Consider the following 25,619-nt stretch of genomic DNA (forward strand, 5'->3'; position numbering starts at 1 on the left):
GATGGCGGGGCAGGGACGGGGAGAGGAGCTCCTGGGGGTAGGGAGAGAAAACTGGTTCTTAGCTGGGCGCCATAGGGAGAGGACGAGTGGGTTTCTGAGCGGGTGCAGACTGTTTTTCGCTCATCGGTAATATCAAGCGTTAGGAGGAGGAGAAAGGATCTTTACATTTTTTGTCATGGCGATGTACATGGCGTCCCTCTAACCCCCGCTTATCCACACAGCAGTCCTATGGAGTAAGTTAGGCTCTTAAGTCTAATCCTCCTCCCACTGCACCATCCTGATTTCCAGGTCAGAGGTTTCCAGACTTGAGTCCTGGCATCACTTTTTATGGAAGCTAGCTAGAATTAATCTAAACAGATCAGTACCCATTGTTATCTTCGGAAGTTTTTGAATCCATCTACCTGTTGTACTTTCTAGCCAATGTGCCTCTGATGCTTTTCTGACTCCCCATCTATGGAGGCTTCCATCTGCGCTGGTTAGCTGTCTGTCCTTTTGAGCAGCATGTATGGGGATATTCTGTGACCAGTGTAGGTTTTGTAGGTTGCATGGCTAGATGCTGTCAGTGGAGGGAAAATATTCTTGTGGTTCCTGCAATACTGAAAAGAATATGTACAGTAGATGTGCAGACATGCCCTGAGGATAATTCTATGTAATGTATTATAAGTAAGACAGAACACTGCAAGCTGTGCAGGAAGCAGGGATGTAGCTATAATTGAGCGGATTGGTTCAAAGAACCCGGGGTCCCAGGTTCTGAGGCTGCCTCCTGAGCTCCACTCCTTATTTTTTTCATTAACTCCCTCACTCTGAGGGGTTGCCAGAGAGAGGGGTGAACATTGGCCCCCTCTCCCTTAGCTATGCCCCTGCCTGGATGGCAATGTTCTTGTGGTAGAAGAGGAACAACTACTGGCTAAGGGCAATTAAGAGCACTTTTGCATTCCCATGTTACTTCAAAAAGACTTTTCACTCTCTCTCTCTCTCTCTCTCTCTCCTCTTACTTTGTCCAGAGTTGATTCTGTAAGGACCTGGAAATCCCTCCATGGGTCTCACCAAGCAATATCTGCGCTACACAGGCACTGCCCTCTTTGGAGTGGTTGCTAGCCAAAAAGGCAATATTGCCTATGTGACTTTGCGGGGTGAGAAAAGTCGTTATGTGGCAGTACCTGCATGTGAGCATGTGTTCATCTGGGATACACGGAAAGGAGAGAAGGTGAGCAGTGGCTGTAGCCTTCAGAATATGCAGCAATCCAAAATGCTAAGAATTGGTGGTGGTGGTTTTTGTTTTGTTTTTTTGGTATTTGTTGTGAGGGTAGAAGAAGGCATATGGAGTTGCAGCAATGCTGGTGGTAGACTGTTAAAACTTTTGCAAGAGCACAATGAACTATGATAAAGTGTGATGCAGTGGTCCCTCTAAATGTTTTCATCTCTGTGTGAAATGAGTTCTGTTCTGGGCGGCAGTATCAAGGCAGTGTGTGCGCACCTGCATTCAGAATGGGGCCTTCATGATTCAACCTGAGCGGGATCTAAACTGAACTGAGCCCAGGGGCGTAACGAGGCTGGAGTGGGCCCAGAGACAAAATTTTAAAATTGGCCCCTCGCTGATACACACACACTCACTTCACATGTGACTTGCCTCCGGGGGGGCCCTCGAGGCGGGGGCCCCCAGGCAGCTGCCTCCCTCCCCCCCCTTTCCTAATGGTAGTTATGCCCCTGACTGAGCGGACATCCAAAAACTTGTGAGCACGCATACTCCTTATAGGGAACAGTGATGTGACGATGGTACAGTGTAAAAAGGCCTTCTTGTCATCTGTCTCTTGTCAGTGGAAGCATGCACTTAATATTATTGGTGGTAAAGTTACTGCAAGTCTTTAAGAAGCAGTTTTGGCTATACATTTGGACCCTTTGTCCATTTAAAATGGTTATACTGTATCTCGCTGCTAAATCAGAAATAGTAAACAGCAAGCATATGCACAAAATAGCAAAAAAGCAGTAAACAAAAATAACTTAAAAGTACAGTAATATCAAAAGTTAAAATAAAATGGCAAGCAATAATCCAAAAGACTTTGTACATTTTGCTTGACCTGTAAAACTGGGGTGCCAGGCAAGCTTCTCTCTGGAGGAAATGTGACATCCTGAGTGCCACCACTATCCCTGTCCCTCATCACCACCCATTGCCCTGCCAAAGACAGGGGCACCTGGTAGGGATGTGCACGGAACCGGATTGAAAGACTGGCGGTTCAGCCGGTTCAAAGCTGGGGGGGATAACTTTAAGGACTGGGGAGGGTGCTCTTCCCCCTGCCCCCCAGCTGGGTTTCCCCCGCCGGCGCTGTTCTCAAAAATGGTCCCACCAGGGTGGCAGCATACCTCTTTGCCGCCCTGGTACATTGCGGACTGGAAGTGGCGGCTGCGCATGTGCACATCATGATGTGCGCTCAAGCAGCAGCCACTTCCTGTCTGCAACGTATCGAGGCAGCAAAGAGGTATGCTGCCTCCCCAGCGCGACTGTTTTTGAGAACAGTGCTGGTGGGGGATATGCGGTGGGGGGAGGGTTGTAAGAGCACACTCCCCATTCCTTAAAGTTATCCCCCCCCCGCCCTTTGAACCGGCAGTCGCCGGTTCCATTCACATCCCTAGTACCCGGAGCCAGGGTCTTTGATGAAGACCTCAGCAAGCAGGCAACTTCATATGGGAGAAGGCTGTCGTTCCGATCTGCTGGACCCAGACTGTTGAGGGTTTTACAGGTTGTGCCTGGAAACAGACTGGGGACCAGTGGATCTTTTAGCTCTGAAGAACTATGCTCAGAGCAGTGACTCTTGGCTAACAATCAGGCTGCCATGTTCTGAACCAGTTGTAAGTTTTGAATGCTTTCAATAGCCACTACTTGAAGAAGCTTAAGCAGTTGCGAGGGGCAGATGATGGTGGCAGAACTAGGGCCAGTGTTTTTACCAAGGGTAACTATTCCTGTGATGGTTGAGCGAGCCCCTAAGGTGTATGAAAAGGCACCTTGAGAGTTTCTGGTGGTGAAACATAAAATTATAAATAATTATTCAAATGAACTGCTGAGTATTTTTTTTAATTAATTAATTAATTCAATTTTTAAAATTAATTTTAATTAATTTTAATTTTAATTTAATTAATTTAATTTTTAATTAATTTTTGAAATTAAATTAATGTTAATTTCCAGTGTACTGTAGCCACAGGAAAACCTGTTGGGCCTACTGTTTCAAGAATGTTCCAAACTCTTTTCCTGGATGTTCAGCTTTCAGAAACAAACTTTATGTTTCTAGAGATATATCGAAAAATATTCTACACATTGTTTTTTCAGTAATAAATAAACTTGCTCCCAGTTTTCAGTGGCCTGGCGAGTGAGTGCCAAGATATTTGAATGTAGTTGGCTACTTATTTATTGTATTAACATATTTGTATTTTTTTAAAAAATGAGTAGGTTATAATAACTTGGTTAAGCAGATTAGACTACCTATATTTAGATTTGTGCTGATGTTTCCTACACTAAATGATATGAAGTTATTGAAATGAAAGCTGAATTATCCAGTGAACCACAAAGGATCACTTGCCCTGTGAGTGGCGGCTGAGGGTCATTCTCTGGATCCTTACGAAAGTTCCTTTTAAATACCTGTAATCATACCAAATATCAAAACACATATTTTTTAAAAAAAGTTAACACAATCACTTTACATTACGAAGTTAGTAATGTGCAAGTCCCATTGAAATTATTGGGTCTTAAGTTACTCATGACTAAGCTGTCTCATTGATTTCAGTGGTGCTTAGTCGTGATTACTGGATGTTGAGCAACATCATATTTTGCATTATAAGATGTTAACTATTTTTATTTTATTTAGTGCATTACATATTATGTATTGAATGTAAAGTCAAAGGTAAAGTTGAGACAAGTCGATTTCGACTCCTGGCGCCTACAGAGCCCTGTGGTTTTCTTTGGTAGAATACGGGACGGGTTTACCATTGCCTCCTCCCGTGCAGTATGAGATGATGCCTTTTAGCATCTTCCTATGTTGCTGCTGCATGATATAGTACCAGCGGGGATTCAAACTGGCAACCTTCTGCTTGTTAGTTAAGCATTTCCCCGCTGTGCCACTTAAGGTGTAGCACGCTTTAAATCACTTGACTTTTAATCTGCCATTTTTCAACCTGTCCCATTTCTCAAAAGTCACTTGTATTTCACATTTCAGGTTCTCACTCTCCAGGGCCTCAAGCAGGAGGTGACTGCTCTCTGCCCGTCTCCAGATGGGCTTCATTTGGCTGTTGGATATGAGGATGGATCGATCCGTTTATTCAGTATCTTAAGTGGTGAAGGGAATGTCACTTTTAATGGGCATAAAGCTGCTGTTACAACCTTGAAATATGATGAGCTGGGAGGGAAGCTGGTTTCAGGATCAAAGGTGAGGATTCTTCAGATAATTATAATCCGTTGCTTCCTTAGTGGTCGTTTTCAGTTGGTGTGTATTGGTGGCGAGTGCTCTGCCCTGTGGCCACTCCTTTGTGGGGTGCCTCAGGGCTTGGTTCTCACACCCATTCTTTTTAACATCTACATGAAACCAGTCATCCATTGGTTTGGGGTGAGATTCCATCAATATGCCGATGATACTCAGCTGTATATTGCCACCCCAGGCCATTCCGGAGATGCTGTTTCTATGCTTGCCTAGTGTCTGGATGTTGTCAGGATCTGGATGGATAAAACAAACTCTGACTTAATCTCTCCAAGACTGAGTTGCATTACTTGTCCCCTGGTCCACCCTGGTTGCATATGAATGGGAGACTAGAAGTGTGAGCACTGTAAGATATTCTCCTCAGGGGAAGGAACCACTCTGGGAAGAGCAGAAGGTTTCACGTTCCCTCCCTGGCTTCTCCAAGATAGGGCTGAGAGAGATTCCTGTCTGCAACCTTGGAGAAGCTGCTGCCAGTCTGTGTAGACAATACTGAGCTAGATGGACCTATGGTCTGACTTGGTATATGGCAGCTTCCTATCTTCCTATGAGTCTCTCCCTGGATGGAGTTGCGCTGCCCCTGAAGGGGTGGTCTGTGACTTGGGGGTCCTCTTGGACTCGCCGCACCTGTTCAAGTAGCAGGTGGAGGCAGTGGCCAGAGGTGCCTTTGTCCAGCTTCAGCTGGTTCACCAGTTGCGGCCCTATCTCGACCAGCAGGCCCTGGCATTGGTAACTCATGCTCTTGGCATCTCTTGCTTGGGTTACTGTAATGCACCCTACCTGGGGTTGCCTTTGAAGACGACCCAGAAAATTCAGTTGGTCCAGAATGTGGTGGCCCACCTGCTTATGGGCGCTAGGAGATATGATTGTGTGACACCTCTTCTGTGGTTGCTGCACTGGTTACCTATTTGCTTCCGGGTCTAATTCAAAGTGCTGGTTCTTACTTTTAAAACCCTTCAGGGCTTAGTGCCTGTTTACCTTCAGGACCACCTCTCCCGGCCAGTCTTGTCCTGTGAGATCTTCTCAGGTTGCCCTTCGTTTGGTCCCTGGTCTCAGAGAGGTCCATAGTACTAGGGCCCGTGGAAGGGCTTTCTCTGTTTGGAAGTCTCTCCCCCCGCCCCCCGATTTGGTCTGCCTCCTCCCTTTCATCCTTTAAAATCTTATTGAAGACATTTCTTTTCCACCAGGCATTTGCCCTTTGATTTTTTTTTTAAAAAACACAAAAACCTTGAATGCTGTTCTTGCTTTGTACACTGCCCTGGATCTGTGGAGTGGGCGGTATATTAATTTTTTAAATAAATAATAAATACATAATTAGAAGGTCATGGATACAACTGAAGTGTGTCAATTGCCCTTTGATAATGGGACTCAAAGCAGTGAGATCTGGTGTTATCAGTTGAACATTAGGGTATCCCTGCCGGATCAGACTAGAGGTCTAACTCGTCCCTATCCCCACAGGGTTATCATTCTGAATAACAGTAAAATTCACAAGGTTGACCAATTCACTGCTCACCAGTAATTTATGAAGCAAGTTAAATAGCACTGGTCCCAACAGATCGTTCTGGGACCTCACTTCTTATTTTTCTCCATTGGGAGAACTGCCAGTTTACTCCTACTTTATACTTCCTGTTCTACCAATCCACAAGAGAACCTGTCATCTTATCCTCTGTTTCCTAAGTTTGTTCAGAAACCTTCATTGCAGGAATAGCTTCCAGGGGTAAGGTAGCTGCATTAATCTGTTGTGGCAAAAACAGCAAAGCATTGTTTGGCATCTTAAAGGCTAACAGATCTATTATGACATATGCTTTTATGGGCTCTTGTCCACTTCTCAAAAGCTTTTTAGAAGCCATCTTTGGCTCCCTGTTTAAAAATTGGAGTTAGTTGGTTATCTTCCATCCTCTGGTAAGTATTGGAGGTTGGTATCCATGTGTCTTGGGCACTTCGTCTGAGTTGGGGAAATGGATTGGATGCCCTGCTAGATTGAGTTTATAGTAAATGGCAGTCTATGCTGAGCTCTCAAAATATCCTTTTCCTCCTAGGACACAGATGTCATTGTTTGGGATGTGATCAATGAAAGCGGTTTGTACCGACTGAAGGGCCACAAGGATGCCGTCACACAGGTGCTCTTCTTGAAGGAGAAGAATATCTTGGTTTCCAGGTAAAGGAACTTAATTAGGATGCCTTAGGTAAACTGGCTAAATAACATTCTTGTCCTGATCTAGCACATGAGTTGAAAGTATTTCATAGCTCTTATTACACTGAAACAATGCCAGCCTGCCCAGCTTGTGAACCACCAAACTGAATGCAGACCAGTAGCCATATACTGTGGCCTGTTGACATGCTCCCTAGTTCTGCAGTCCTAAGTGGTCATCAGAAACAGGTTTATTGAACCCCTACTGAATTACTATCCAGCTTGACAAAAGAGAGATTAGTTCGCTCCTTCCTGCTATACATACAATACAGTACATTTAGATAATGTAAGCCAGTTATTCCTCCTTCATGGTTATCCTACATGCCATTTTAAAATTGCTGTTAAAAATAAGACTAGAGAATCATGAAACTGCATGGTTGGAAGAGACCTGTCTGGTCCATATAGGAGCACCCTGTTGGATCAGACCAAGGGTCTATCGCATCCTATTTCCAGAGGAGGCCAGCCATATCCAGCTCATGTCCCCTCTGTATCCCAGTATCTCAGACCTAAGTGAAACTTGTTGGAAGCCTGCCCACTTTGGGTGGAGAAAGGAGGCTCACTTAATTATTCTTAGGTCTTTCTAAGGGCCCAGGCATGCCCAACTTGCATCAAACAGCATTGTTGTGGATTGCCTCTGGTTAGATGACCTCTCACATCTAACATATTTATCTCTATAGATTAGCTATAAACTATATCAGGAAACTAGTGTGTGAGGCTCCACTCCAAAAATTCCATTGCATATGGATTTATGTTGCTCACAAGGGTATTGTACTAACAATAATGAAAGATAAGTCTTCAAGATAAAAAGCTTTCATAAAAATGCTAGTTTACTTATATAGCTTCTAGTTCAGCTTATATAAAACATATAACATAGAAAAAGCTTAAGACATCAACATAGCATTAATCACAAAGGGCATGTCACGGAAGATAGTTTCAAGGAGCATTGTAAAGACTGGGATATTGGCCTGTGTTGTGGCACCTCATTTATTCTCTAAGATGATAGACAGAAGCTTTGACAGTACACCTGTAAGAGTATGTATTTTTTACCTTAAGGTTCAATTCATCTGGCTCTGAAGACATGCACTCATTTAGTTTTTCTTGACCAATTCCTTATCAATTCTGAACTGAAATCCTGACCCCTTACCCGGGGGGTTGTGAGAGGTTACATACAATTCCCCTTTCTCTAAAGACAGAGGCAAAATAGGAGTTTGGCAGTTCCACCTTCTCTGTCATCCGTTAACATTTCATCATTCTTACTGAGCAACTGACCTATGTTTTCCTTCCTCTTCCACTTTGAATAAACCCCCAAAGGTCCTTTGCACTGTTCTTAACTAAATTAAGAAGTAATCTCCTACTTTCCCAAGCTAGGATCTGAAGTTTGAAAAACTTGGTAATAACGCATGGCAATTACTCTTCTTCTGTAATGTCCCCTGTATTGGTTGTATAGTAGCCGATTGGCTTAGCAGTACTAATACTTTAAATAAGATGTATTCACATTACTCTTATAGTTCCGATTACCCATAATGGATAAACAGAATGAACATTAATTTTTCCTTCATGTTGCACTGAGAAGGTACAACTGCAGAAAGTCTTCTGTCATCTCTGATATAAGAATGTGAAGAATAATATGTAAAACTAATAGGGGTGGTTTTGTGTGAGGGAGAGGAGAAATGAGACTAACAGTGTACTTAAAGAAAGCTGAATGCCAGTTCTGTCTTCTGTTTACTGATGAGACTTAATGAAACTTAGAATTCCTATGGCTGCATACTCTTTCTTGCCACAGAATAGTGACTTCAACCCAAAATGTTTAATATTAACCTAACAGACACGGCTAACTTGGGTGATATTGTTGCTGATAATTATATAACCTTTTTCTTTTATTTTTCCCCCAGTGGAAAGGACACCTTAGTGAAATGGTGGGACCTGGATACTCAACATTGCTTCAAAACACTGGTTGGACACCGTACTGAGGTGAATAGCAGAGGTGCAATTAATAAAGAGGGGCAGAAAGTTATAGCTTTTCTCTCTTCAGCCTTTCCTCCTTAAGAAAGGGAGGCTGGGAAATTGTGTGTGTGGTCATTGTTAAGTAGCCCAGCAGCCCAATCTTACGCATGTTTACTGAGACATAAATCTTACTTCGTACAATGGGATTTATACCCAAGGAAGTGTGCAATTGCAATCGAAATTGGTCTGAGGTTCATTTCATATACATCTTTGTACACAAAAATATTATCTCAGTCGGAGTGCCATATTTGAAGTGGGGTGTGCATGCAACCGGTTCTGTGCACACCCAGGAGGTGGGCGGGGGCTCCTTGAAGGTATGGGGAGAGTGGTCTTGCCTCCCCATCTGTGGTTCCCCCTCCGGCACTGCTGTAAAAACCACTGGCGCGGGGCGGCTGTATTCTCCAGCAGGGAAGAGGAGTGCATCCGACAGTGGGTTGCTCTCCCCCATTCGCTCCTAGACAGGGCCAATCAGACTTCAATACTCCCTAGAGGGTCCCCTCCTGTGAGTGGGAGGAGCTTCCTCTGAGAATCCCAGTTCTGCCCTGTTTGGCTCCGAAACGTCGGGAAGCCACAGTGCTCAGCTCTTCTCAAGCTTTTCTCTGCCGCCTTTCAGATATTTCTGCCAGGGGAAGACCCATGGAGGTTCCTTTCTCCCTCGCACCAGTGACAGGGAGCTTCGTTGTTTGTAAGAAAGGGGGGAAAAGACCGGTCAGAGCATTTCTTCCATCGAGTTAGCAATAGCAATAGCACTTACATTTATATACCGCTTTATAGCCGGAGCTCTCTAAGCGGTTTACAATGATTTAGCGTATTGCCCCCAACATTCTGGGTACTCATTTTACCGAACTCGGAAGGATGGAAGGCTGAGTCAACCTTGAGCCCCTGGTCAGGATTGAACTTGTAACCTTCTGGTTACAGGGCGGCAGTTTTACCACTGCGCCACCAGGGGCTCTATTAGTTAGCCCATGAGTTAGCCCATGACGCAGACAGCTTGCAGTCAGGTGCCATGCTGCCTTTGCCCCCACAAGAGCCTTGCTCCAGGGTCAAACTCCCAAGGAAGAGCCCCTGGTGGCGCAGTGGTAAAACTGCCGCCCTGTAACCAGAAGGTTACAAGTTCGATCCTGACCAGGGGCTCAAGGTTGACTCAGCCTTCCATCCTTCCGAGGTCGGTAAAATGAGTACCCAGAATGTTGGGGGCAATATGCTAAATCATTGTAAACCGCTTAGAGAGCTCCGGCTATAGAGCGGTATATAAATGTAAGTGCTATTGCTATTGCTAAGAAGAAGCGGGCTCACCTTGACTCATTTTAGTATCTGGCCTATTGTGCCATATATTTAACAGCAAAGAAAGTTAGAATTTTTGTTTGCCCCCATGTATATGTAAAGGTATGTGTCTATGTCTGTAAAGGTATGTTTTATGCACAAAATACGAATATTAGTGTGGCCCAACTAATTTTACAGTACCATAAAAATGTTTGGCTTTCACTATATCTTTGGCTCCTGCCCACAAAGGTATATGCTTTAGGGTATATATTTAGGGTATATAGTAGTAGTAAGCTAAGAATCAATTGAGTGGAGCACTACAAATTAATTAGATCTCAGATGCTGGGGGACCCCCCCCATCTGTTAGTGAAACCATACATTTTTATCTTACATGTATGAGAAAAAGAGAGTTGGTTAAGTATTGCTGTTGTTAAGTAAATGTAATGAAGCTCTTTGATATGTTCTCCTTGTTTAGGTGTGGGGATTAGCTTTGGTTTCTGAAGAAAAGATGCTTATCACTGGTTCTGCTGACAGTGAATTGAGAGCCTGGGACATCAGCTATTGCCAGGAAGTAAGATCATAACGCATGCATTTCTTTGTCCTGTTACCTTGGTCCCACACTGTGTGTTATACAGCTGGCTGTCTTGTATTCTCTGATCAAAGTAGGACTGCTGGTTGAAAAAAAGCTGCTTGTCTACCCCACAATGGGCTGTCTATTTGGTTACGCTTCACCTCTAGAATATTCTCCTCAGGCAAGCTTGCCTGGCATAAAGTTGGTTTTCTTTTCAGTGCCAGTTGAAGACCTGTTTATTTGCCCATGTCTTCCATCTTATTTTAATAGTTTAAAAAATATTTTATTTTCTATGCTGCTGAGATCATTTTAATGTATTTTAATATTGTTTTAATTTTTGTGAACAGCCCTTTAACTAGCAGGGTTCATGAATAAATAAATGCTCTCTCTTTGGTCAACTATCATTCTTGTAGCCTCACAACTGCAGGTATGAGGCCCATTCCGTGTGTGTGTGTGTGTGTGTGTGTGTGTGTGTAATTTAAATTATCTGTGTATTCATGCTGCAAGTTGGATTCAACAGGAGATGCCTCAGCAGCACATGGTTCTCTTAATTCTTGTTGCTTTATGGAATAGGCCTCGGAGGAGCAAAATGGTAGAAATGACCCATTTCTTGTTTTCAGTGGGCGTGGCACTTTTGGGAGTCATTGCCTGTTTAGCACGTTCATGTCTTTTTGCCTCAGAGCTTAGCTTCAATTCGCTGTACCAACAATTTAGTTGCCAACTGCTAACCTATACTTTGGATCTGTGTAAGCATCTCTGGTATATATTGGTACATTGTATGTGTTTAAAATTTCTTAATGAATGAGAAGGGAAGACAGGACCTCGAGAATGAGCCCTTGTCTTTATTCTAAATTATTTGCTATTTTTGGTACTATAAACAGACCCAAGACCCTAATGAACCAGTGTACAAGAGAAGCAAAGGGGCTGCAGAGAGAATAGAAGAATCTTCTGAAGTGGATAAGATGGAGGATCAGGATGAGACTCAGGAAGAGGTATTTTTCTATATTCATTCCTAGTTATATAACATTCCTCGTATTCTTTAAAAACTAAATGTACTTTTTAGAAAGTGTTTCCACCCGAAATGTATAGAAAGGGTGGATATCTTCTGTTATCAAGTAAGTCTTGTATACCTGAATCCATACCAAAGTAATTAATATTTTCCTGGGAAGAATGAACACTTATGTAAACAAATGAGTGTCTTGTACAATCTGGATGGATACGTAGCTTGCGTAAATCTCTGTTAATATGGGTTTCTATTAATGTTGGGAGTGGCATACACAGCCACTTCTGTCCATCCTGCTTGCCCTTAACAAGGCAGCCTGTTCTCCCCCCCCCACCCTACCCCCCACGCCGCTAGTAACCTCTGTACCACTTTTAATGCATTAATGGTAAGTCTATGTCAGTTCTACCAGCATTTAAGAGAAATGCTTCCTTTCTCTTAAAATGGCTTTCACTTAAGACATTCTGTGTCTGGTTCAGTTCAGTTGGGTTCTAAAACTGACTTGCTCAAGCAGCCCTGCTGTATCTGGACTCACAGTGTTGGGAGAGACTGGGGCAAGTTACAGAGGCTGCTTTTGCTCATGAATATCATGATTAGAAACAAAATATATTTTGCAGAGAGAACTTGTCTATTGCCTTATCCAACACCAGCACAGCATCCCTCCAGTTGCTGTTGCTGGTCTCTGCCTTGTGTTTCTTTTTAGATTGTGAGCCCTTTGGGGACCATCTTATTTATGTATGTATTTTTCTATGTAAACCGCTTTGAGAATTTTGTTGAAGAGCGATATATAAATATTCATAGTAATCAAAGTAGTAGTATTATGGGGATATCTGCAAGTATACATAGGTTCTGTTAGAGACTGGTCCACACATCTTGTGAAGTGGTGGGCAAGCTTTCCCCCCTCACTAACATATTGTCCCCAGATATAGCATGTTATCTTTCCCTATTGGGATGAAATAAGCAAATATCTATTATGTAATTTGAAGAGTTTGTGAGTGCATTTGTGTGACAGAAAGTCATACTTTCCAATTACCTACAGACATCAAATTTTGCATACACAATCCTGCCATTTAAATTAGCGGAATGAACTACCTTTTACACTGAAATATGCTGGGGGCAAAACATTTTTTAGTAGTTGTAAGTTTATTACGATCATAGACGAGCACATAAAAAGTAACATACACCAATTACTATCATAGGCCTACACAATGGGAGCAAAACAAACAGCTCAGATAACTATATTAGTAATAGTGGTAGTAATAATCTTAGACAGGCATCAAATACATTTACCCAAGATGATATAACCATTAAAACGGGGCTACTTAATCAACAATCTGACAGGCACAAGCAGCTATACAAAACTTGGCCATCTTATCTGTAATCTGTAAGCTCTGATCAGAGAGAAGAGAAAAGATAAAGTCCTACCTGGGATTTTTTTGTAACATAGATGTAATAAAGGCTGAACTCATAATAGAAAGGGCAGCATAAAAGGACGTGCCCTACAGATTCCATCTCTCCCCCATCTCAAGGACATACAATTCACAAGAAGGGATCCTCTGATAATTCCACTTCAAAACTAGCAGGTGCCAAAGTGTTCCTAGTGGCCCCTAGGATGGGATATTTAGAAACTAAACAAATGTTTCTGTAATTCAGTGTCCCATATTCATTGTTTCAGAGTGGCTTTAGCTAAGGATGTGCATGAACAGAGCTTTGTGCACTAGTTTGGATCCGAATTGGTTCAGACAAGATCTGAACTGATTCAGCAGTGTGGGGGGTGGGGGTGGTGAGGAGTGGCGAACAGGATCTTTAAAAAGGAGTAGGGCAGGTCTGCCACCACATTCAGCTTCCTTTTGCAAAGGCAGTCCCCCCAAGAACCTGTGCGTGGTGCCAGGACGCACATGGCATCCGTCCATGCTGTTCTTGGGGAGAGCACCATTGCAGCAAGAAGCTGCATGCAGTGGTGGAGAGCAGATAAAGACCTATTTTCCTCCTTTTTAAAGATCTTGCTTGCCGCTCCCCAGAGGCATTGATCTGGTTCAGACCTTGTCCAGACTGGTTCAGCTCCAAACCTGGGCATGAACCTTGGTTTATTTACATCCCTAGTTTTGATTGATTGATTGATTGATTGATTAAGTGCCATCAAGTCGGTGTCGACTCTTAGCGACCACGTAGATAGGTTCTCTCCAGGATGATCTGTCTTCAACTTGGCTTTTAAGGTCTCTCAGTGGTGCATTCATTACTGTTGTAATTGAGTCTATCCACCTTGCTGCTGGTCATCCTCTTCTCTTTCCTTCCACTTTTCTCAGCATTATGGATTTCTCAAGGGAGCTGGATCTTTGCATAATGTGTCTGAAGTATGATAGTTTGAGCCTGGTCATTTGTGCCTCGAATGAAAATTGTGGATTGATTTGTTCTATGATCCATTTGTTTGTTTTCCTGGCTGCCCATAGTATCCTCAAAAGTCCTCTCCATCACCAAAGTTCAAAAGCATCAATGCTTTTTCTATCTTGCTGCTTCAAAGTCCAGCTTTTGCATCCATAGAGTGTTACGGGGAAAACCATTGTCCAAACGATTCTAATCTTTCTAGGTGTAGACATGTTATGGCATCGAAATATCCTTCCCATGGCCTTCATTGCTACCCTACCAAGTTCTAGTCTGCGGCGTATTTCTTGACTGCTGGATCCTTTACTGTTGACGGTCTAGTTTTAGCTTCCCAGTATCCAAGGGCTGTTAAAACACAAAGAGTAAACCCATAGGTTAAAAGTTTCTCATCCAGTGATTTTCTCCATGTTGACTGGAAAGTGTCTGATAAGGTCTATGGTGCCAGTCCCACAGGGGAAAAAAGAAGAAGCTTTAACCAAAAGTTAAATATGGAGATCCAGGCTTGAGCCTCTGTAGAAATTATGTCCACCTCTAGCTGCAAAGCAGCACTGAGGACACAACTGGAATTGAAAATATGGCTCTGAACAACTTGTTCTGTACCACTTCCAGGTGACCATAATTACCATACACACACAACTGGGAAACAGACAGCATCTGAGCAACAACCTTAGCTGCCAAAACTTGTATTGCTGATGGAATATGATAACCCCCTTGTGTTTGGGGAAAATCTCAGTAAGGCTGAGACGCTCCTCTGAGCATTCTCTGAAGTGTGTTTAATATGGGCTCTCCAGGAGCCAAAGGAGTGGAAAACAACTCCTAAATATTTGTAGCTTGTCACTTGTTCATTAGGATTCCCATCAAGGCGCAAGTGGGCTAACTTGAGAACTGCTTAACCAATTTGAACCAAATTTGCTACAGCTGCAAATACAGGGATGCCCGAATGGCATGGTGTGATGATGTCATCCACTCCAATTCAAAATGGCAGCGCTGTGAACATCTGAGGTGCGAGCGGGCTAATTTGTGGACTGCCTAAACCCATTTGAACCAAATTGGGTACAGTTGCAGCGAGTGACACACAGGGACACCTCAATGGCGTAGTTTGTCAGATCACTGGGGTGTAGGCCAGAAATCCTGTTTTGCTTGGCTTTGTTTGCTTTGGTGAATTAACTGGAACTTTTCAAATCGTTTTTGCTTTCTCCTCTTCTTGTAGCGGATCCTGAGTTGCAAGAAAGCTGGCTCTGTGATGAGGGAAGGAAGGGACCGAGTTGTGAGTCTCGCCACTGACCGGACAGGGAGGATTCTTGCTTGCCACGTAAGTTATTGGCTTTTTAGAACATACAGTTCTCCTCCCGACTTTTTGCTGTATTGAGATTTCAGAGTACCCTGCATCTTAATCCTCTCTGCTCTTTCAAGGGAACAGACTCTGTCCTGGAAGTGTTCTATGTTCTTAGCAAGGAAGAGGTTCGCAAGAAAATGGAGAAGAAAATGAAGAAAGCAAGAAAAAAGGCCAAGTAAGTATTTTGGAACAGTACTTCCAATATTTATTACTGAGAATTGAAGAAAGACTTGACCTATGTCAGGGTTCAGGTGTGTGGAATGATGAATTCTGTCTCGGAACAGTAAACCTAGCATTTTCAATTGGAACAAACAATGCATAGCATGTTTCTGGCCAAAATACAAGGTGCTGGTTATTACCTATAAAGCCCAAAACAGCTTAGGCCCTGTAGTTGTTGTAGTAGTAAATTTATTACGGTCCTTAGATCAGCCTTAGGCCCTGGGTATTTAAGAGAACGTCTTCTTCACCATGAGCCCCACCACCTGTTAAGATCATCTGGAGTGGTTTGTCTGCGGTTGCTGCCAACTCGTTTGGCGGCTACTCAGGAATGGGCTTTCTCCGTTGCTGCCCCTGGACTTTGGAATGCGCGCTCTGCTGAAATAAGAGCCTCCCTTTCTCAGCTGCTGGGTGAGGACATCTCACATGGGTTGTCCTCCCCAGCATGCTCCAGAGGGCAGGACATATTCAAATTAGTCAAAGCCTTTAAGAGGCATGGGAGGATAGCCCTTCCTAGTTTAGTTTCTCCTGCAGAGCTCCAGAGCGGACTTCACTGCCTTGCTTCTATTGCCACTCTGTTTATACTCCTCCTATTCATTCTCCTCTGACCTTTCCATTCCTCTATACGTCCTATAAAGGTAAAGTGTGCTGTCAAGTTGGTTTCAACTCCTGGCACCCACAGAGCCCTGTGGTTGTTTTTTAACAAACAAACAACCCCCCCCAAAAACCCTTTTCTACGTCCTCTTCCCCACTTTTCTTCTCTTCTCCTGCTGATGGAGCCTCAAAGATCCGGCATCTTACATGTCCTGATGCTGAAGGGAAAGAAATCTGCAAACTCCTTCCAGCCTGGTAAGCCCCATCACCACATGTGATGGTGCACTCCACACAAAATGCCCTGCCATGGACCACCTCATTGGGTGGGGCGGGGGGTAAGGGCCACAACCCACCTTCGGGGCAACCTAGCGCCCGGCTTACGGCTATACAACACGCTCAAAAGTGCAACCATTCAACTTCCCCCCTCAACAGACCTGAAAGCCCTGACCTTACTGTTCTGGAAGAGGCTGTTCTGAGCATTCTGGCAGGCCATAGTGCTCTCTTGTGACCCGCAGTCCTGCACTGCTTCCCACAAGTTACCTGTGCCCTGGAAACAGATGACTGGACACCTACTCCATGGGAACGGAAACCAATACCCGAAGGAGAGGAGGATGACCCTTCAGCAGGCCCCTCCTTGCCGGCGAATCCTACTGGATTCCTGGATTTACCACCTCAGGGAGAGATACTTTCCCCTCAGCCCACGGAGGAGGGTAGGGGCGGAGAAGAGAGATACTTCTCCATACTGCCAGAGAGAGAGCCAATAGGAGCCTGAATAGTGGCAACCAACCCTGTACGGCCAGCACTGGTGAGTCCAGAACCTATTAGGCCAGCAACCCCTAGAGGACCAGCACATCCCCAACCTCCCATGGGTCCCACCATCCTGGTCCCTCCTCCCACTGGGGAAGTGACCGAGCATTGGTGTGTCTGGTTTTCCTCCATACTGAACCAGATGCTTGAACACCACCAACCAAAACAACCATGTAAAAAGCTCAGCAAGCTCAGGGAACAGTCCACCTCCTCCTCACAGGACTCTGACTCTTCTTCCGCTTCTTTGGAACCCTCTCCTAATAGGAGAAAAAGAAGTCATAAGCGCAAGCATACCTATAAGTCCAAGGGGAAAAAAATCAAAGAAGTCAAACTGAAAGCATAAGCAATCCTCCATGGAACATTAATCTCTGATCTCTGACTATGAGCCCCCTGACCCCCACCCAGGCAATCAAGGGCCCCATCCCCAGTTAGCCCCACTCTAACCTGTCCTCAGTCACCTTTACAGCCACTAAACATTTCAGGGATGAGGCTTTACAAGATGTCTTGGTGGAGTCAAAAAATAAGAAGGCACTCCCTTCGTCTACCTGCAAAGAGGACAAGAGATCTAATCAAAGGTTCAACCAATCTTTTAGACCCACTTTTCGTCCCAGAGACAGGGACACAAGACCACAACGACCTGCCTGGAACAGCCCCTGCTTTAATCTCAAGGCCAACAATACGAAACAACGTTTTGGCCAACAATCCAAACCCCGCCAATCCTTCTGACTCACCAGGAGGCTGCTTATCTCGCTTCTTCCACTCCTGGGAGGCCTCCATTTCTGACAAGTGGGTCCTGGTCACTATCCTCCATGGTTGTAAGATAGAATTAATAGCCCATTCAAGATTCCTAACCACACCCTGCTCCAAATCCCACCAAAAACACATAGCCCTACAAAGGCGATTAATCACCTTCTCAACATTTCAGCAATAGAACCCATTCCTATTCACCAAATTACTCTGTCTTACCGTGCCCCCAAAAGATGGTTCCTTCAGAGCAGTACTGGATATCAAATACCTCAACAAGTGGGTCAGACACAGAAAACTCCGAATGGAAACACTCCATTTCATAACAGAAACTCTACATCATGGAGACCTTCTGGCATCAATCAACATCACAGAAGCATATCTGCATGTACCATTCCATCCAAACTCCCGCCACCGTCTCAATTTCTCCTGTGAGGGATGCCAGTCTGCAACACTCATTCGGCCTCTTGTCGGCTCCAAGGATATTTACCAGGGCTGTTCAACTTCGGCCCTCCTGCAGATGTTGGCCTACAATGCCCATAATCCCTGTCTATTGGCCACTGTAGCTGGGGATTATGGGAGTTGTAGTCCAAAAGCAGCTGGGGGGCCTAAGTTGAGCAGGCCTGATCTTTACTAAGGTGACGGCCCCCCTGGTGGCTCACCTCAGACTCTAAAAGGTCAGACGTTTTGCTTATTTAGACGATCTCCTCACACAATCCAGAGAATCCGCAACACAGGATGCAAAACCACTCTCATTGCATTGTCATCTCACAGTTTTCTGGTCAACATCGCCAAAAGCCACCTGAACCCCTCCAGGCAAATCCAACACCTGGGGGTGGTCATAGGCACGAAGCGAGGCAGGCTCTTCCTCTCACAGGAATGAAAAGACAAGATACTATTCTTAACCTGATTAGTATTGTCTTTCAAGAGGGTGTCAGTCATGACCCTTTCGCAACTACTGGGTCTCATGGTGTCCACTTTGGAAGCACTTCCTTGGGCATGCTTCCACCTCTGCCCTCTGCAATGGTTTCTGCTACCCTACCAATTGGAGATTGCACAGAAACAAGGGTCACTCTGCCTCCTTCAATCAAAGAATCTCTATGCTGGTGGTTAAATCCTTCCCGCCTGGGTCAGGGCAGACCTTTTCTAGATCCACCAGGATAATTGTCACAACAGATGCCAGCCTGTACAGCTGGGGAGCACATTGTCTATCACACTCAGCCCAGGGCACCTGGACTCCACAAGAAAAGAGTCACAGCATGAACTGGCTAGAGCTGAGAGCCATTCATTTGGCCCTCATGGCCTTCAAGAAACAGATACACTTCAAAGACATCTTGATATGCATGGACAACATGACAGCGACATGACGCCAAGCACACATGAATCGCCAGAGAGGGACCTGCTCCCAGTCCCTTCACCAGGAAACAGTCCTTCTAGTGCAATGGGTGGAGAAGCGCCTGTCCTCCAACACAGCACATCACGTCAGCGGCTCCCTCAACACACAAGTGGACTGGCTGAGTTGTCAAGAGCTGCACCCAGCAGCATGAAAAGGCAACCCTCAGGTCTTCCATCTCCTCATGAGTACTCTGGGTCATCTGTCGGTGGACCTTTTCACGTCTCACCTCAACACCCAGCTACCTCGTTTCTTCTCCTGCTTCCCATGCTGACAGGCAGAAGTGGTGGATGCCATGTTAACTCCATGGCCCTGGGAATTACTGTATGCATTCTCACCAGTCCCGCTCTTCAGCAGACTATGCCACCGCATCTGATTTCTGAAAGTCATTCTGGTAGCTTCCTACTGGCCTCACTGCCCATGGTTCACGGAAATACTTCACATGGCAGTAGACAGCTAGTGGCTTCTCCCACCGAAGGATGACCTCAGCCAGGGTCCAATTCTTCATCACGACCCAGCTTGGTTCAGGCTTGCCTCCTGGCAACTAAGAACAGCATCCTCAGCCATCTTGGATATGACCGGATCCTAGATACAATACTGGCATCCAGAAGGTCCTCTACCAGCCAAATTGATCAATCTACCTGGCACATTTTTCTCAGTTGATGCAGACAACACAAACTTTCAGCAGTAACATGTGGACTTTGGGGACTTTTACTAGTCCTCCAGGATAGCCTTGATAAAGGCCTACAAGCTAACACCATCAAATGACATGCAGCGTCCTTGGGAATGCTTCTCTCACCCTCCAGGGGGAAAAGCCTGACCTTACACCCACATCTGAAATGCTTCCTAAAAGGGGCTACTTTGTCATTCCCACCAGTAGTTCACAGGTTCCCTTCTTGGGACCTCTACAAGGTCCTCAGGGTACTGCTTGCACCTCCATTGAACCTCTACATTCAGTACCTCTACACATTCTGTTGATAAGGCTAGCTTTCGTGGTAGCTATTACCTCAGCCAGACGGGTCTCTGAACTCAGATCCCTCTCTGCCAACCCCAGGTTCTGCATTTCCCCCTCGGATTCGGTTACTTTGATCCTGGATCTCTTGGTGTTACCAGTGGTGGCTTCAATATTCCACAGACCTCAAAACCTAGTTCTGCCATCGTTTTGTCCTATCTCCTCTCATCTGAGAGAAAAAGACTGGCACAAACTCGATGTCCGTCATTGCCTAATGGGTTACCTGTCTCAGACTTCTTTGTTCTGGTCCACTGAAGCATTGCTCGTGTCCTTCCTACCATCCACAATGGGGCAACAAGTTTCGACATCTACCTTGTCCAGGTGGATCAAAGCCTGCATCTCCTTGGCATATGAGGTCCAACACCTTCCTACGCGCTTGAAACCTATGGCTCATTCCACCCGAACACTCCACTGAAAGACATCTGCAGAGCGGCAACATAGTCCTCTCCATCCACATTTACAAGACGTTACAAGCTAGACCTCCTGCACTCTTTTCAGGCTGCCTTCGGCAGGCATGTGCTCAACATGTTCTTCCTCCCCAGTAGCTGAGGTCGCACCCGCCCCCCCAAGTCTTGTTATTTGTGGCATGTCCCATGTGAGATGTCCTCACTCAGCAGCTGAGAAAGGAGCATTGGTCACTCAACATGAAGGCTGCTTCTTGCTGCTGGTGTTGAGGACATCTTGACCCACCCGGGGCATCTGTGGCTATTGGTCTGTATCTTGTTACTCTGTGTTCTTTCAATACTTATTATTGTTGTCTCTTATGGATTATTTCTTCCTTCCTAGAAGCTTGGCTTAACTAACTAAACTGGGAGGGGCTATCCTCCCGGGCCTCTTAAAGGCGTTGACTAATTTGAATATGTCCTGCCCTCTGGAGCATGCTGGGGAGGATAACCCACGTGAGATGTCCTCAACACCAGCAGCAAGAAGAAGCCTTCACAGTGAGTGATCAATGCTCCTATCTCTGGCAATTTTTAAAAAGGTACTGAAGACACATTTATTCACTCAGGCTTTTAATTAGATTTATGCTTAAAATTTTTTTTTTAATATTGCGTTTAAATGATTTTAATATTTTTAAATGATTTTAATTGTTTGATTTAGTTTTGATTTTAATTGTTTTGTGGGGTTTTTTTTGATGTAAACCGCCCTGAGCCATTTTTGGAAGGGAGGTATATAAAGCTAGCTAGCTAGCTAAATAAATAAATAAATAGCAACCACATTTATTAGGTGCTTATATTTTATGTTGATTAGAGGCTCAGTAAAAAAAAATGTTTCCAAACTACAGCCTATTATGTTTCTTTTAGTCCACTTTTTGAAGACTTGTGCATGGGAGATATCTTGCTTCTGATGTATAGCCCAACTGCTTAAAAAGCATTCCAGCTTTTTAAGCAGTTGGGCTATACATCAGAAGCAAGAGATCTCCCATGCACAAGTCTTCAAAAAGTGGACTAAAAGAAACATAATAGGCTGTAGTTTGGAAACATTTTGTAGGGGTAACCCCGACGGGTAGGGGTTTTATGGTATAGCTGAGCCAAACACTGGAATGTGTTTGGCTCAGCTATACCATAAAACCCCTACCCGTCGTACTTATCTTGATGTTGAGCTTTGGGAGTGTTATGGATGGTCTTGGCACTGTAGATCTCTGCTGGCCTCTTAGCAAAACACATGCAGGCCAAGGCACAGAGTCATCTAGTGGCAGTTGTAGTGGAAAAGTGTGAGACAGAGGTTGGAAGCTTCTGTGCCTGCTGAAATGGCTTGGCTGTGGGGAGGTAGGAGAGGCGTAGGGGAGCAAGCAAGATGGTGGAGGCGGGGAACTTTCACTCCCATTGGAGGGAGACACCTTGGAACCAGGAGATACCTGCAGGAGGCTGAATTTGGCCCAGGATTTCCCAGTTGTTGCCTGGCTTGACATTATCCTGCTTATGTATATTTAGGTCTTATTTCTGCATCAAAGTGGGGGTGAATTTAAAATGTTTAACTCATTGTTTTTCTCTATTACAGGAAGAGGTCAAATGTGCAGGAGGAGGAAGAACCGGATGCCAGTGTGGAGTGCAGTCTGCAAGAGAAGATTCAGCGCCTCATTAACATTAAAACATCTGCTAAAATCAAGTGAGTCCAAAGCGTTGCAATTTAGATGATGATTTTATTGTTGTTAATGATGTAGTGCCAACATAGCACATCGTGCTTTACAGAATTATGTTAGCAAAAAGACAAGTCCCTGCCCACAGTCTACAGGTTTGTAGAGGTCAAGGATGGTATGGAGTGGATGCAGGCAAGTGCAGTTATGTGTACTTGGGCTTTCTTTCAACTGTGTATGAGAATTAAGGAGGTAAACCAAGGCTTCCCTGACAAAGTGGGGTGTGAGGGTGAGGTGACCCAGCAGAGGGGTTCTTAGAGGGATTTTTAGGCATCAGAGGCAGAGCCATTCCAGTGGGCAAGAGATGTTGGGCTGCTAAGAGAAGTAAGCTGGATGAGGACTGTCACGGATAGGAGGACATCAGGGCAGAAAAGGGAGTGCAGCAAAGCTGTGAAGTACTTTGAAGGGCAAGGACTTAGGGGAGTTTGTGCTAGATGGGGAAGGGGTGGGATGGAATAGAAAAGGAGGGAGCTAAAGTGTTGTTTTCACCATATCAGAGCTACAAGAGAAGAAACATTCTGAGTTTCGGGTATATATAATGTGGTTGAAAATAGAAGACTCTGAAGAAGTTCAAGGGTAGAGTTTTCTATCTGGAAATCAAATCGGCCAGATCTTCTGTTCCTGATAGCAGGGCCTTAGATTTTTCCTTGGATAGTGGAATCTGGGTTTCTCGTTCAGTTCTTGGTTCCTTCTCCACTACCATCAGGAAGATGTCGCTTCCCTGCTGCTGGATGAGGACATCCCGTGGGTTATCCTTCCTTATGCTGCTCCAGAGGGCAATACTATGCAAATCAATTAGAAGTCTTTAAGTACTCTGGGGAGGATAGCCTGCCCAGTTCTTCTAGTCCTGCGTCTGCTCCAGAGACAGCACCTTTTTCTCCCTAAAAAGCTTTCTCTCTCTTTCTCTCTCTTTTTCTCATCTTTTTATAAAAAACACCCTCTCTTCACCAACCTGTTTCTCCTCCTTTCCTTATGTTCCTGGAGTCAGCAATTGGCTGTACAAAGAGTACAAAGAGGACTGCACATTAGGAACATCCGTGATGGTAGAATTTAAAAGTTCCCTTTACCGAGACTTCCTAGCAGTGCGCCAAGCACTGTTATGTCCTTGCTGTCACTTGCACTGGACATAGACGTTCCAAACGTGGGGGAAGGGATGTCAGGCCTCCCACCACCTGGTTGCGAACCCCTTGAACGTCATGAGGACCAGCAACACAGCAGGGGTAAATTTTCACTTCCCATTTTCCCTGGGGCCCCAGCAACCCCAACCATCAGATTTGGCATGCCCCATGAGATGTCCTCACCCAGCGGCAGGGAAAGGAACATTGGTTACTCACCGTGAAGACTTCCTTCTGCTGCTGGAGTTAAGGACATCTCAGCCCACCCAGGTCTACTTCAGGGACTACTTCCTCAGGAAGAAAAATAAAACAAAACAGTTCTTGTGCTGGTTGCTTTCTATGTTTTTATTGACTTGGCTGTTCAGAACTGGGTGGGCTATCCTCTCCAGAGTGCTTAAAGACTTCAGATTTGCATAGTCCTGCCCTCTGGAGTAGCATAGGGGAGGATAACCTATGAGATGTCCTCAGCTCCAGCAGCAGGAAGAAGCCTTCATGGTGAGTAACCAACACTCCTTTTCACAGAAGAGTGAAATTCTGAGGAAGGCAGACTCTATGTGTGGTATTATAGAAGCCACCTTTCCTTGCAGCGCAAAGGAAGTCTCCTTAGAATTGTACAAATGCCAGTGAGGAAGTGGTCCACAAGGCCTGGAAGTAGGAGCATTGGAAGTGCCATCCTGCAGGCGTTTCTCTGATTCCTCCAGGTCATTCCTTATTCTTCAGATTCCGAGTCCTCCTCCTAGTGGAGGTATATGGGAAGGAGCTTTAGGCATCAGGAGGTGTGTTACTGCTGTATGAGCTGTGGAGGAAACAGATGTAGTGATATACATCCCCCCCCACCCCGGCCCTGATGGCAGCACCCTGTGAGTAGCCTGTTTATGAGGCTTGCAGGTGGAACCTTCTTTGTGGCAACATATAGCCCTCTTCTCTAAGAAAAAAGGCAGTGCATTTGGGCTACAGATCCCACGCAGATCGGTCACCTGAGCAATGTGAGAGCCCAGTGCATCACTCCTCCTGACTTGATATATGATTGCTTTGGCTCTGGAGGACATACCTTGATGGGGACTCCATTTTGTTCTCGCAAGGAGGACCAATTGTTTCTAGATGCCCACAGTGAGGGCTCTTGGGGAAGTAAAGCAATTTCTGAACCTCCTCATCTTCCCCTCCCTCTGCAGGGAAGAATGGGAAGTACACGCTGAAGAGAAGGCAATTCTGGAGCTCAGATTAGAGAGGCAATTGCGGGTCAAAGACTTTTCAGTTCTTTGTCAATGCAGTCCAGATTCTCCAACTCACTGAAGGACAGGAAGGAACCCATTCAAGTTTCGTTCCCTTAGAATCTTTATAGGAGCCCTGACCCTTGAGGGCAGATGGTTTCCAGTGATGTGGATGAACTGAACCACTGGGTAATAGAAATGAGTCTTCCAGGCTTTTACCCTGGATACTTTCTCAGTGTTGCTTGAAACTTTGATTTGAGCCCTTTCAAGTATTGATAATCTGCCTGTTGTAAGGGTCTTAAATCGTTGGAGCAAATGATGCCTGTATTTCTTCCCCACTTGGCCTGTTCTTTAAGACAGCTCTTTTGAAGACATTGTTCTTAATAAATTCTATTGTTATGAGCTAATTCATGTTTTCTAATGACATTTTATTGATACAGATCTTTTGACTTGATACTCAGTCCAAAAGGGGAGCTGAAAGCCACTGTAATGCTCCACAACAACATAATTGAATCTTACACCTTGAACCCGTGTGGACAGACTCCCCAGGTTGCTCAGATGTCCAAGATTACCATTGGGGGCCACCGCAGTGATGTCAGAACACTGGCATTTAGCTCTGACAACATTGCCATTCTCTCCGCTGCTGCTGAGTCCGTTAAGATTTGGAACAGGTATGAAGTCTCCCGGAACTCTAGAGTTGGGATATATATGTTTTCAACAAGTACTAAACTTAACTCCGATTGTAAATCTAGATGTTAAGTACTGAGTCTAGGAAGAAATTCCGAAGACCTTTGCTTTGCTCTTTCTCTTGGTATATTCTGTGATATGGGAATAGCCACTGGTGAAACCAAGAACTTGGGGCCATGCAGGTGGCTAAGCTAATCTGATGCAAGCCTTCTGACTTCCGGAGTCCTTTGGCTTCATTCTCTGTCCATCCCCTCACAGCGCTGACTTCTTGCCATTTGAGTCAGATGGCAATGAACTGCTCTTTAGATTAAAAACTCTAATCTAGACCTGAAAGCCAGTTCCATCTGACTTTCTTTCTTTCTTTCTTTCTTTTTCTATCTATCTATCTATCTATCTATCTATCTATTTGAAATAGTTATGCTCCGCCCCTCCAGTGCACTACTGCTTGGAGTGACTCACAACAATAAAATAGATACAATGTAAAATAAAAGTAATA

The 25,619-nt window shown here is 44.8% G+C and overlaps 1 protein-coding gene across 3 annotated transcripts in view; it reads left to right on the forward strand.

Annotated features, from left to right (window-relative positions):
* The window catches only part of WDR3 (WD repeat domain 3), a 56,984-nt gene that overhangs the window by 594 nt on the left and 30,771 nt on the right, over positions 1 to 25,619 (forward strand). For 2 of the 3 annotated variants that reach the window (XM_053288501.1, XM_053288503.1), the window contains exons 2-11: positions 1,005 to 1,207; positions 4,206 to 4,415; positions 6,500 to 6,618; positions 8,544 to 8,622; positions 10,394 to 10,489; positions 11,371 to 11,481; positions 15,082 to 15,183; positions 15,285 to 15,382; positions 21,975 to 22,082; positions 24,877 to 25,107. In XM_053288501.1, the coding sequence (XP_053144476.1) occupies positions 1,037 to 1,207; positions 4,206 to 4,415; positions 6,500 to 6,618; positions 8,544 to 8,622; positions 10,394 to 10,489; positions 11,371 to 11,481; positions 15,082 to 15,183; positions 15,285 to 15,382; positions 21,975 to 22,082; positions 24,877 to 25,107 (1,325 nt within the window). In that variant the 5' untranslated portion in view covers positions 1,005 to 1,036. Of the gene's footprint in view, positions 1 to 22; positions 234 to 1,004; positions 1,208 to 4,205; positions 4,416 to 6,499; positions 6,619 to 8,543; positions 8,623 to 10,393; positions 10,490 to 11,370; positions 11,482 to 15,081; positions 15,184 to 15,284; positions 15,383 to 21,974; positions 22,083 to 24,876; positions 25,108 to 25,619 lie in introns of those variants that run through there. The other variant, XM_053288502.1, reaches the window with a different exon arrangement.

This window comes from Hemicordylus capensis, chromosome 2, assembly GCF_027244095.1.
Source record: "Hemicordylus capensis ecotype Gifberg chromosome 2, rHemCap1.1.pri, whole genome shotgun sequence".
NCBI lineage: Eukaryota > Metazoa > Chordata > Lepidosauria > Squamata > Cordylidae > Hemicordylus > Hemicordylus capensis.